The 13,508-nt window shown below is 33.0% G+C and overlaps 1 protein-coding gene across 1 annotated transcript; it reads right to left on the bottom strand.

Annotated features, from left to right (window-relative positions):
- Nucleotides 1-4,640: 4,640 nt before the first annotated feature.
- On the bottom strand, nucleotides 4,641-7,771 carry LOC140805278 (zinc finger CCCH domain-containing protein 29-like). The gene is made up of 2 exons (XM_073161533.1): nucleotides 7,522-7,771; nucleotides 4,641-6,951 (listed from the first exon to the last, which is right to left on the bottom strand). The coding sequence occupies exon 2, from the start codon at nucleotides 6,944-6,946 to the stop codon at nucleotides 4,943-4,945; it is 2,004 nt and encodes a 667-aa protein (XP_073017634.1). The 5' UTR covers nucleotides 6,947-6,951; nucleotides 7,522-7,771; the 3' UTR covers nucleotides 4,641-4,942.
- Between the last annotated feature and the right edge of the window lie 5,737 nt (nucleotides 7,772-13,508).

The following is a 13,508-nucleotide window of genomic DNA, read 5'->3' on the forward strand; positions in this document are numbered from 1 at the left end:
ATTATTTTAATTTACTTTAAATTTAATTTTAGTTACTTAAATTTATACATTGCCATCAAATAATAACAGGAAGACAAAGGGAAATGATTCGAATTGAATAAAAATAAATTATTTATAAATATTAATCTCATACAAAATTTCTTTCTCCCATTTAGAATAAAAATATTTTCAGACTCTTTAAGTGTCAATAAAGATATGTGATTGAGAGAAATATTTGTCTTTAAGTGATTTCAAACATTGTTTTTAAGTTATTTAGTCAATTTTTTTTTATAAATGCTGCTAAATAAATATTACTAAATAATATGCTCCATTTGATCATTTTGTGTTCTTGCAATGAGAGGAGTTTTTTTTTACCCTAGCGTTAACATGTTTGATTGTTATATGTCTTTTGTATTGATCATGTAATTGTGTTTGCATTGTTTATGTGATTTGTTTGTTTGCACAAAGAAAAGAGAAAACAAAATCAAATATCCAACAAAAACGGTTATTTTTCAATTTTTTATTGTTGAGATATTTTGTTAATTTTTAAACACATAATACATGTTTTCTGTTTGCTTAGATTACTTAGTTTGAAGTGACTTAGAAAATATTAAAAAGATTGAAATATTTATTCGTTTTTACCTTATGTCTCATAATATCAAGAGATAACATTTTTTATTTATTGGGCAAATGTATTTTCAAACTTCTGTCTATAAATCAATATTTAAATTTTTTACGACATTATTATATTCTCTAATCAATTTTTTTTACTTAAATTGATAGAAGGCATTTTAATTTGAGTTTTTATGTTCTCGATTATATTATTTTTGTAATATTATTTATCATGAAAATAATAGGTTAACTACAAAATTTGGTAGGTCTAAGAGTCCTCTGGTGAACGACAAATATGGATAAATTATTAAAATATATAATATCCAGTAGATTTTTGACATGCGATTTTGCTCTAATTCAATGATTATGCATGATTATAAATTTTAATTATATCACAAGTTAACGCATGCTTTGTTGTTGCTAGATATATTTAGTCAATAGTCTAATATGTTTCTATGGTTTAAGAAAAATTGTGTGACTTTGTATTATATTATTACGGCTACTTTTCTAAATGGTTTTATTATGATTTCAATGCACCATTTTTCATGTGTTTTTTAAAGAAGTGAAATGAATATCTATAAAACGATGACATTAATAAGGCTTCTTCTCTTTATTTGAAAAAAATATTGGAAAATTTATACAAATTGTGAATAATATGAGTTAATATTTAATTTGAGAGTGATTTATGGTTTTTATTGCTCGTATATACTTCAATTTTTTTGTTATTGTACTAAATAAATTATTTTTAACCTTTGAGTTATAATTTTTTTTCTTATCGAGGTTGTTTGTGTTATGATTTTTTTATTCGTTTTGGTTAGTATTGTTGGCGGTAATTGATTTTTCTGATATTATATCATGTGTCTTGTTGTTTATATAAAAATAAATATGAGAGTACATCAATCAAAGCCACGTATTTTGAGTCTTCTGTTCTACGAAGAGAATAGTAAATGGTTTCTATGAATTATATAATTTCTTGGTTTTTCATACATATAATCTACGAAATGCGTCAAATTTTGAACAAAAAAGTTTTGACAAACATAGTTGATGAAAAAAAGACATGTTAAATAAAAAAATAATGTTGTGTATTACTATGTTGGGTGCGATAATTGTCCCTGCTTGGTAGAGCGGTCGAACCGTGGTGCTTGAGCTGCTGTGCGGTTTAAAAGATTTGAGTTGCACAATTACTACTAGCTATAGCTTTTGGTAAAACGACAAGCGATCGGTCTTACAATTGGTATCAGAGGCAAGGTCACGGGTTCGATTCCCATTGATTGCAAGGAGTGCAATTATTGGGAGGAAGATTGTTGGATGCAATAATTGTCCCTGCTTGCTTAAGCGGCCGAACTATGGTGCTTGAGCTGCTGCGCGATTTAAAAGATTTGAGTTGCACCATTACTACTAGCTATAGCTTTTGGTAAAGCGGCAAGCGTTCGGTCCTACATACTATGTCCTAATTTCTGTATGATATAATTCAAGCACATTTTTTTATAGATATTTGAAATTAGGTCTAATTAAGTAACATGAAACATATACATATATATTAAATCATATTTAAAGCAAAATGTTAAGATCAAGAATGATTCAGATTTAAATTTCAACGAAACATAATGAAGAAGGAATTGAAGAATTGTATGTGTACGTTAAGTGTTATATAATGATTATGTTGCTACTTCATGGTTGTGCGACATATGAATGTCATATAAAATGTCAATATTTCTCAATAAAATAGTTTTTTTCAAAAAGAAAAAAATTATTCATTTAGAAAAAGAAATACATGAAAAACAAATTGTGCATAATTTTCATTCTATTTATAATGGTATGAGAACAATTCTAAAACTTTGTTGACACAATATAACAAATCAATTCTGTGCATTTTATTGAGACATTGAGTCAGTTTCACTTTATTTTCTCCAATTTTATCTCGATATATTTCGAGGTGATACGAGATTGTTTTTGTCTCTTTTTTTAGTCAAAGTGTCTAACTAGCTAATTTATAACATATATGATGGTAGCATAGAAAAATCCTCGTCAAATAAATTCACTTAACAAAATATTGAAATTCAAATAAAATTCTACAATATTTCATCAAATTAATTTTGACTATCATAAAATGGTCATCAAATCTAAATGGTTATATTATTAGATGAGATATTGAATAAGACAAATACTTTGACATATATTTGAATGATATCTCATATGCATATCTTAATAACATTATTCGTATCTCTTCTCAAGCTTTTTAAAATACAATAATTAATTTTGTATATCGTTCCACAAGATATAAAATATTATAAAACAAAATATAAACTCGATAGAAGAAAATTTGTTTTGTTTCAATGAATAATATAATATTATGTTCTAAACGCAATAAATGAGATTGAAACTATATCATCATCATGACATGATGCTCGCAATCATTATTTCAAAGCTTCCAAAAAATGACGATCAAGATGACTTCCTTGAATTGTGTCAAATTAAATGAGGGCACAATTCTAAGATATAGCCATTTGAAAAAATTCAAGTATTTTTCTCACACTGATTGAGAAATAGTTGTTAAAAATTTATTAACCTTATAGCTATATGTTGATAATATGATACTAAATATATAAAAATGATATCACAAATATCACAATATTTGAAGAATGTGCAACACCATTCATTGGTTATGTTGTTGAAGAATATATAGGTCATAAATACTTTTAGTCACAAGTGAAAACTTATCACGAGTAAAAGCATTTTTTCATAGGAGTTATAGTTGATTATTGTCAAAAGCTGAAAAATCATTTAACAACAAAAAAATAGTCGGAAAAATAAGATTATCAAATAAAAACAATATAGAAAATCGAAAAAATGTCGTGATAAAGAAGCAAACTACGAGCATGTCAGATCCCGGATAAGGATTGTAAATAACATAATAGATGTTAAAGACGATCAGATACTTGTTGAGCATATCAAATTAATTATATTTATGTTATAACAAACTACGACAAAGAGCTGTTGAGTTGTCAAAATCAACCAAGAAGCATATTGGAAAGTGTGTCAAGTGGATAAGATACTTTCTCTGATTTATATACCGTCTATGGTCATGATTTTTTTATTTTTTATGGGTTAGTTTGTTTCAGTTGATAAATGTTAATAACCATGTTTTAATTCATTTAAATATTATTAAAATTTCGTACATATATTTTCAGTAGTTTAGTTTTTTACGTGCAACGCACGTGCATTTTTCTAGTTACTCTAAATATCTCAAACTTAATAAAATGATATTTTATTATTTGCGCTCTTCATTGATTTTTTTTTTTTTGTTGGGTGTTCTACTTGTTGACGGGGAGGGCATAGTTGAATAAATTAAGTGAGGAACGATGTCAAACAAAGGAAAAAGCATGGCAAAAAATATTGCCGGGGTTGAGAATTTCAAATAGCACACAAGAAACCCACACAATAAAAGGGCTGTATCTATAAGAAAATGGGCAAGATTGGGTTGAAACTTCAGCCGCCTCTGAATATAAAAATAAAAGCCAGAGGAGATGATAATATAATGGAGGATCCTTTATCCTTTGTTGTGTGGCTGAGAGATGAGAATAAAGTCGTTGTTAGGGCGGCCGTCCATTAATAAATCAAGACTGATGAATTATTAGTCTGATGGGGCTCACTGTTTCGACCAATAAACCTCCACATATAGGATTTATTCCACTCTAGGCTTGGAATCGAAGGTTGATCCAACGGTGATAAATAGAATATATTTATTTTACCAATGCATTTGAATCGGAACTAACCCACAAATAATACGGATTTAGATCTTCTACTATGTTGAAAAAACAGCATTTGATGCTTTGTATTTTTTACATGAGATGATCACGTGATCATCTTGTGTACGTCACATCATATGAGATAAATTTAAAAAATTGTCAGATTAAACGAAATGATTATGTGATCATCTCGTAAAAGTAGAGGATCCAAATCCCAAATAGTACATAGGGAGTTGCTTTTATGGTAAAATTTTGAAAAAGAGAATATTTTAACAAGGGTGGTGTGTTCGACAATGGATGTCAGCAAAACTCATACGAGTATAAACTTTTTTCATTCAAAAATTAACCAAATGCTTATATACTTACACGTGCAACTTGAAAATGGAGGAATTACACAACTTTCATCAATTAATTCTTGAATACAAGGGGACTGGATCACATAGTATAATGTTAAATTACTGCGAAAAAAATAATTGAAAAATTTGTTTCTTCAATAATCCTAGTCTTTCTTGCAAGATTCTAATCCAAAAGATATGGTTTAGCAATAAAAATCTCAAAGAATATCATCTCAAGTATAGGTCAGCTTAGAGCAAGATACCAGATTAAGCAACCATCTGCTCCTGCTCCATGTACAATGGATCGATCCAATTCGATGCCATTTCATGAATTCCTCCATGCAGACTTTGCTCCATACCGTACGGGCCGATGCCACCAGTTGGGGTGTCTTTCACCAAGGAATTAACCCAAGAAACATCCGGCTCGTCTACAGTACAATGAGTCATGACTGAAGATGCATTGGCATTATTGCTTCGAAATCCAAAAGAAGCGGACTTTCTAAGCTTATTCACTTCGTCATCGTTAAAACCCCAGTTCACCTTCCCATCTGGTGAGCTCCAATCTGAAAATTTTGATGGCATTGGACTGGGAGAATTAGCAGAACTGGAAAGGCTGGATCGGTAGCCAACTCCAGCACCACGATCAATGAAGCTTTGGCTGCGTTTGGAGAAGGCGTTGACTCTTGAATTCATGACTGCTGCAGCGACAGCAGCAGAGGAGTCAAACCCATATGCCGAGGGCTGTTTTTGTGCTGGTGATGATGATGAGAAGTTTGAAGGGTAACTGGCTCGTAGTTGGTTTGTGTTCTGGCGAATCTGATGACTGTTAGGAGAATTCTTTGGTGAGAGACCCTGTAATTGAGACAATAATGAAGGATCCAACGACCCAAATATGTCATCTAGATTTGTGGGTTTTAAATCGCTGCTTCTTGGGTATGGGGAAGACAGGCTCGCCATCTCCTCAACCAATTGCTGGCGTTGTTGGTTATGCGTTCGGATTTTCTCCAATTCAAGCAATTCCACCTCCAAATCCATGGCTCGTGCGCTAAAAGTAGTTTTGAGTCGGCTACCGGGAAGCTGCAGAGCCGGCGGGGTTATAAGGTTCAACTTGTTCTGCCACATGTTTCCGCTCATCGGAGATGAACAAGTCACTGAGGGCGACATGGGCGGTGTTGAAGCATTAGGCAGCATCAAAGAGGACGACCCAAGTGATAAAGGGCTTAATGTAGACATGTCCACTGAATTCATTGAAACAGAATTCGGAGAAGGCATAGCAGAACCGGTGGCAGCATACAAAGGGCGAAGCTCTTCGGGTTTGTGCGCAAAGAAGCACACTTTTCGTGCGCAGCCTGTCTCGTCCTTGCAAAGCCGTGTCCTGTACTGAGCTGGATGGAGCCAAGATTCAAAAACTCCATGAGCATACTCGCAGTAATCCCCCTTCGCGCAACTTCCCTTCTTGAACTCAGGACACGGGACACAAGTGTAGTTATGTTTCCTCAAATCACGCCTCCTCGCGTTCTCCCCAGGGTGGACAAAAGGGCACTCGGTCCAGTCGTGAGAATAAGCCCTCGAGCAAGGCTTCACCTTGAAACTATACATCCTGAACTCATCACTTCCGTAGATCCCATTGTTGATATCCGGCAAAGATACATCAACAGGATACTCTTTCTTCTCACCCCCTTCTTTAACCCGAGGCATCTCACTCCCTTCCTCCTCCTCGTCACTTGACTCGATTTTGATCCCTTTCAACAACATTTCCAAGATTCTCCTCTTAGAATTACTCGAGAACTTAACACACGGAGCAATCAAATCACATGGTTTCTTGCCATAGGCATCAATAGAATTGATATCCCCAGAAGCATCAATCAAGAACTTGACAACCTCAACCGAGGCCCACGAACCACCAGCAGCAGCACAATGAAGTGGTGTAGCCCCATCCGAGCCACACGCTCTGTTGACATCAACTTTTCCAGTTCCAACAATATACTTCAAAACCTCTAAACTTCCATACAAAGAAGCAATCATTATCGGGGTTCTCTCTTCATACCCCATCTTCTTTGTACCAAATCTTCTGCCATACCAGTAGCTTACTCCATTCACATCAGAACCCATCTCTTCTAGTTCATACATAAAGCCAGCCAAATCATCAGTAGCCGCCAATTCCAGTAGGTTTGAACAATTTTTACCCGAAATCCTTCTCATATTTTCTTGAAATTTGGCCTCCATTTCCAATCCAGAAGGGGAAATGTTACTCTTTGAACCAGTGCACATCAAACCTGAAACATACCAAGAACAAAGAAAATTTGAGACTCGTGAATATAAGAAAGATAAACAACAAACTTCACATCCTCTTGCTTGCTTATATGTAAATCTTGACAAAACTGTTAATAATATTTATTTATTCCAACGATCATAAGGTCGTCCTAACCGGAATCTCCTAAGCTAAACACAACTGTTTCCTTACAAATCAATTGAATCATTCCACCATACGGCCAGCCTGTCGTTAGATTCTCTCTCTCAACTAAGGAAACGTTATCAAACAAATAACACAGACAGGCGATAAAATGGGTAACAAAAAAAAACCACATCATCAAAATCACCATCTAAAAAAGTTCGAAGAAAAAAAAGAAGAAGAAAAGCCATCTAAAATTCCAGGATTTATTTTTGAAGAAAGTAAGCATGGGAAAAATAGCCCATTATTCAAAATCCAGATCGCAATACAACTTACAAACAGCTCATTAAACATAAGAAGCCCCTCCATACCACCCAAAATCCTTAACCAGAAACCAATAAAATAAGCACAAAACCCATTAAAGATCGAGTCTTTAGATGCTAAAAAAGTATACCTTTCCCTTCCTCTGAAAGGATAAATGGATCTTTAATACAAAGACTCCTAATAATTTGAAAGAATTGTTTGAAGTGAGTTTGGTGAGTATATAATCTTGTGAAAGACCTCGAGTCTTTGGAGAAGTATATATATTGTTCAAAAACTTAAAAGATGAGGAAGGAAGAAGGAAATTGTGACTTTTCTTCTCGCTGCTTTCTTTAACCTTTTGTCCGCATTATAGTCAAAGTCAATCTTCAAAAGGTTGAGTCCACCTCACACCATTTCTGTTTCTTACTGGTTCCATTTTGAATCACTCGAGCGAAATCAAAATGAAATGCAAATGCAAATCAAATTCAAACTCAAATGAAAATGCAAATTCAAATGAAAGGAAGCATAGGTCCCATTTGAGGTGATAATGGAATATATCAAACCGCCATAGGGCTTTGTCGCGTCTCTGGTGGGCCTCTGACGCTAACGCGTGATATTAATTTATATATATATATATATATATATATATATATATATATATATATATATATAGAGCAATGATACCCTGCACACCTCTTCCCTGCACACCTGTGGGCGCCTGCCTATGTGGCACGCCCGCAACCACACAAAATTTTTTGTTTTGTTTTTTTAAAAAAAACTGACCAATCATGCACCGCCACGTAGGCGGTGCTCATGATACCCTGCACACCTGGTGTGCAGGGTAACAAATTTGTATATATATATATATATATATATATATATATATATATTTATTTATTTATTTGTATATATTTATATGTATGTATTCATTTTTTTTTATATCACACACACACATATATATATTTATTTGTATATATTTATATGTATGTATTCATTTTTTTTTATATCACACACACACATATATATATATATAATTAGATGATAGTAATTGGGGAAAATGGAATTTCGAAATTGGGGAAAATGGAATTTCGAAAGAAAAAATCTAAATATCCAAATACAAACATGAAACATCTAGTATGTTCGAGTAGAGACAAAATAGTATTTTCCACTGGATTATAGATTAATAAGTAATCTATTTTGGTCATCTCTTATCAATTATATGACTTAGAATTAGTTGTGTATAAACATGTCAAAACAGGTTGACGAGACGTATTTTTCTAAAATTTGTCATGAGGAATAACACACTTATTTTAGATGACGAGGCTGACTTAATCACTTGTATGTGCAACTTGACGAGTTGGGACGGATCAACCTGCAACCCACCATTAGACAGAGCGGGATAACATGAATGAATTAAATTGTCAATCTAATCCATCTATTTTATATAACAAAATGTCTCCTGAAACAATAGTACATTAAGATTTGGGCTTTTGGCATGTTGGGCTGAAACTAGCGAGCCAATATAAAAATGGGGGGTTTGAATATTCCAAGCGATTTTTTACGCTAAACGCGTGAGCGAGGCCCACACGCACAATACACACGTACGCCCCACATTGCACTGACATTTTCAACTTTGGATGACTCGCTTATTGTTTTCCTCACGTTTTTAATGCATTTCACAAGTTAGCTTTATTATCACTAATTATATTCGTCCATTTATGCAAAAATTGTTGTAAAAGGACACTTCAATTTAATTTTTTTCAAAAAAAAATTAATATTAATTCTCGAGATTGATTTGTAATCAAGATCAAGTCAAGTTTTAAACATGTTGTTCACAGGAAGTTTGGCTTATTGTGACTTTCAATATTTGGACTTGTTCCCTTTGTTTTATCATTGAATGGATAACATAAATTATTGTCCAATGTGTGCTAAGATGGATCGGATTTCAAGTTTTCTGATATTCTATTATTTAATGCTTATCTTGATTTTTTGATTTTCTTTTAGATACTAATTAAGATGTCAAAATCAGACACGATCCATCAATCCGACACGGTTCAACTCGAAAAAAATTAGGTTTGGGTTTCGAGTTTTTAGGTTCAGGTCAGATCATGTTGGACACGATAGCTGACTCGAAAAAAAAATGATCGGATCGGATCGGGTTGGGTTGACCATAGTTGACCCGAAAAATTTTAATTTTTTTAAAAATATATAACTAATAAATATTGCTTACATTTTTATATATTGTATGTCTGAAAAAGTATTTATTGTTGTTGAAATATTATTTAAAATGTGAAAAATATTTGTGTTGAAAATGTGAATGTTGAATGTTGAAAAATAGGTGTTGAATATTGAAAATTAGTGTGTGATGATGTAGGTAATGATGTATTTTATTTTTGGATTATGTGTAAAGATTTCCTATAAATAGATCTCTCATTTGTGAAGAAAATCACAATTGAGTAGAGAGAAAAATATTATAAAGTGTGTAGTTTGGTAAATTTTGAGTGTTTGAGATTTTTACTTTTTACCATAAATTTTTACTTTTTCACAACACGTTATCAGCACGAAGCTCTAAAAGTCCTACATATTTTTCCAAGCTCCAAACAGAAGAAAAAGGTAACAAAAGTAATTATATTTATTTTAATGTTATTTGTTTATTGTGTATTTATTTAATATACAATATAATGTTATTATTAGAAATAATAAAAATAAATTTTTCATAAACTTGTTATAAATCCTGGGAGGATGTTAAGACGACATCCCACACTCCCGGCAAGGGATACGACAAGTATAAAAGCCTATAAGGTTTTTAAACAAAATAAATTATGACAGTCGTTATAATATTATGATATGATATATATAATTATTTAAACATGTCTAATATTATATATACCATATTATTACCATAAAATTATACAAATACATACATTTATTCTTTTATTCACCAACGGTCATAAACGGTAACAAAACGGCTAGTTTTTGCCCTATAAATATGATCTCTCAAACTCATTCAATCACCCCAACTTTCTCTTCTTCTCTAAAAATTACTCTTCATCAAATTTTCGGAGAAAAAAGAAGATGACTTTCGCAAGGTTATTTTTAATTATTTTAGTTATCATACTCACGAGTCTTGTATTTATCGGAGAATATCCTCCTCGTGTGTTTTCTTTATTTTTACGAATACTTGTACTTGTTGTTTATCCATTACTTTGTATTGCAATATTCATTAACTAATAAAATGCATCGTGATTTTTAGTACCACCATGGCAAACTTGACAAAGCTCGAATTCATCGCTCTTGACATTACTGGGAAAAATTATATGCCATGGACTCTCGATGTAGAAATGCATCTTGAGTCATTAGGTCTAAATGAGACCATAAAAGAAAATGGCATATGCACATCACAAGAAAAGGCAAGAGCCATGATATTTTTGCGTCGACATCTCGACGATGGATTAAAATGTGAATATATGACTGAAAAAGATCCCATGGCTTTATGGAAGGGATTAAAAGAAAGATTCGAACATATAAGGGAAGTTATACTTCCGATCGCTAGGGATGAATGGAATACGTTAAGATTCCAAGACTTTAAAAAAGTCAGCGATTACAACTCGGCGATGTATAGAATAATCTCGCAGTTGAAATTTTGTGGGCACGAGATTACAGAATTGGAAAAGCTTGAGAAAACATTTTCCACTTTTCACGCATCGAATATAACTCTACAACAACAATATAGAGTGCGTGGATTTTTGAGATATTCTGAACTTATCGCCTGTCTCCTTGTGGCGGAAAAGAATAACGAGCTATTAATGAGAAATCATCAGGCACGACCTACTGGTTCAACGGCATTTCCTGAAGCAAATGTCGTAAGCAAAAATGAATTTAAATCTGGCAACCAAAATCAAAGTCATAGACAAGATTTTGGTCGAGGACGAAATCGAGGTCGTGGTCGTGGTCGTGGACGTGGTCGGGGACGTGGAAATAGTCGTGGTCGTGGACGCGGCCGTGGTTTTGAAAATAATCGAGATAGTTACTTCAATAACTCATCTCAAAGGAACGTCCCAAAAAGATTTGAAAGTTCTTGTTTCAGATGTGGTACTCCAGGACATTGGTCCCGTATTTGTCGAGCCCCTGAGCACCTTTGCAAACTTTATAAAGAATCAATAAAGGGGAAAGAAAAGGAGACCAACTTCGCTGAAAACAGTGAACCTTTGAGTAATTCAACTCATTTTGATGCTGGAGATTTTCTGATTGATTTCTCAGACAATGATCAATTTGCGGGTGGAATAAATATGTAAAACATTTTATTTTTCATGTAATTGTATGATAATATTTTATCGTGTGTTATATTTTGGCATATGTATTGTATTGTATTTTTATAAATGTATTGTCAGTAATTTTATTTCATTACATATTTTTTTGAAGTTCAAATATGGAAAATACTATGAACAAAGATGAAGTTTGCATACCTGATAGTGGTACAACGCACACTATCCTCCGAGATAAAAGATATTTCTTGGAACTAAAACCAACAAAAACAATGGTGAATACAATATCAGGTCCTGTAGACTTGATTAAAGGTTGTGGTAAAGCACAATTTTTGTTACCTAATGGTACAAAATTTTTGATCAATGATGCTTTATATTCACCACAATCGAAAAGAAATTTGTTGAGTTTTAATGATATATATTCCCATGGGTATGATACTCAAACAATGAATGAAGGGAATGAGAAATATATGTGTCTTACCACATATAAATCAGGAAAGAAATATGTAGTTGAAAAACTACCAATGCTACCTACTGGATTGCATTATACATATATAAGTCCAATTGAATCAAACATGGTAGTTGATAATTCTTCAATACTGATCAATTGGCATGATCGATTAGGACATCCTGGTTCAACAATGATGCGAAGAATTATAGAAAATACACATGGTCATCCATTGAAAGACCAGAAAATCTTTCAGAATAATAAGTTTCAATGTAAAGCATGTTCTCTCGGAAAACTTATTATAAGAGCATCACCAACCAAAATCCAAACTGAATCACCAATGTTTCTTGAACGTATTCAGGGTGATATTTGTGGACCAATCCATCCACCATGTGGACCATTATGGTATTGATTGATGCCTCCAGCAGATGGTCACATGTATGTTTATTGTCAACTCGAAATGTTGCATTTGCAAGATTACTTGCTCAAATAATAAAATTGAGGAATCAATTTCCCGATTATACAATCAAGAAAATTAGACTTGATAATGCTGGTGAATTTACTTCCCAGACTTTCAATGATTATTGTATGTCTATGGGAATCATTGTTGAGCATCCTGTTGCTCATGTACATACACAGAATGGATTGGCTGAATCATTGATTAAACGTCTGCAAATGATTGCTAGACCAATGATTATGAAAACAAAGCTCACTATTTCTATATGGGGACATGCAATTTTACATGCTGCTGCATTAATTCGTATCAGACCAAGTGCATATCATAAATACTCCCCATTGCAGCTTGCATTTGGTAAAGAACCAGACATTTCTCATCTGAGAATTTTTGGATGTATGGTGTATGTGCCTATTGCACCACCACAACGAAATAAAATGGGACCTCAGAGAAAGGTTGGAATTTATATCGGTTATGATAGTCCATCAATCATTCGATATCTTGAACCTCAGACAGGCGACGTGTTCACAACACGTTTTGCTGATTGTCATTTTAATGAGGAAATCTTCCCAATGTTAGGGGGAGAACAAAAACATACCGAAAAGGAAATTACGTGGTATGTATCATCATTGTTACATATGGATCCAAGAACAAAACAATGTGAAAATGATGTACAACAAATTGTACACTTGCAAAGAATAGCAAATCAAATACCAGATGCATTTGCAGACACAAAAGGGGTAACTAAATCATATATACATGCTGCAAATGCCCCTGCTCGAATTGAAATTCCAAAGAAACAAATTGAAAATACTCATGATGTCATTAAACGCCTGAAGCGTGGAAGGCCAGTCGGTTCCAAGGATAAAAATTCTCGAAAAAGAAAATTCATAGAGAAACACGATGATCACAAAATAGAGAATGATGTTCCTGAAGAAACACATGATGATCACAAAATAGATAATGATGTT

This window comes from Primulina eburnea, chromosome 11 (assembly GCF_022965805.1).
Source record: "Primulina eburnea isolate SZY01 chromosome 11, ASM2296580v1, whole genome shotgun sequence".
Lineage (NCBI taxonomy): Eukaryota > Viridiplantae > Streptophyta > Magnoliopsida > Lamiales > Gesneriaceae > Primulina > Primulina eburnea.

Coding starts and splice junctions, on each gene's coding strand:
- LOC140805278 (XM_073161533.1), bottom strand. CDS start 6,946: ATGTGCACTGGTTCAAAGAGTAACATTTCCCCTTCTGGATTGGAAATG.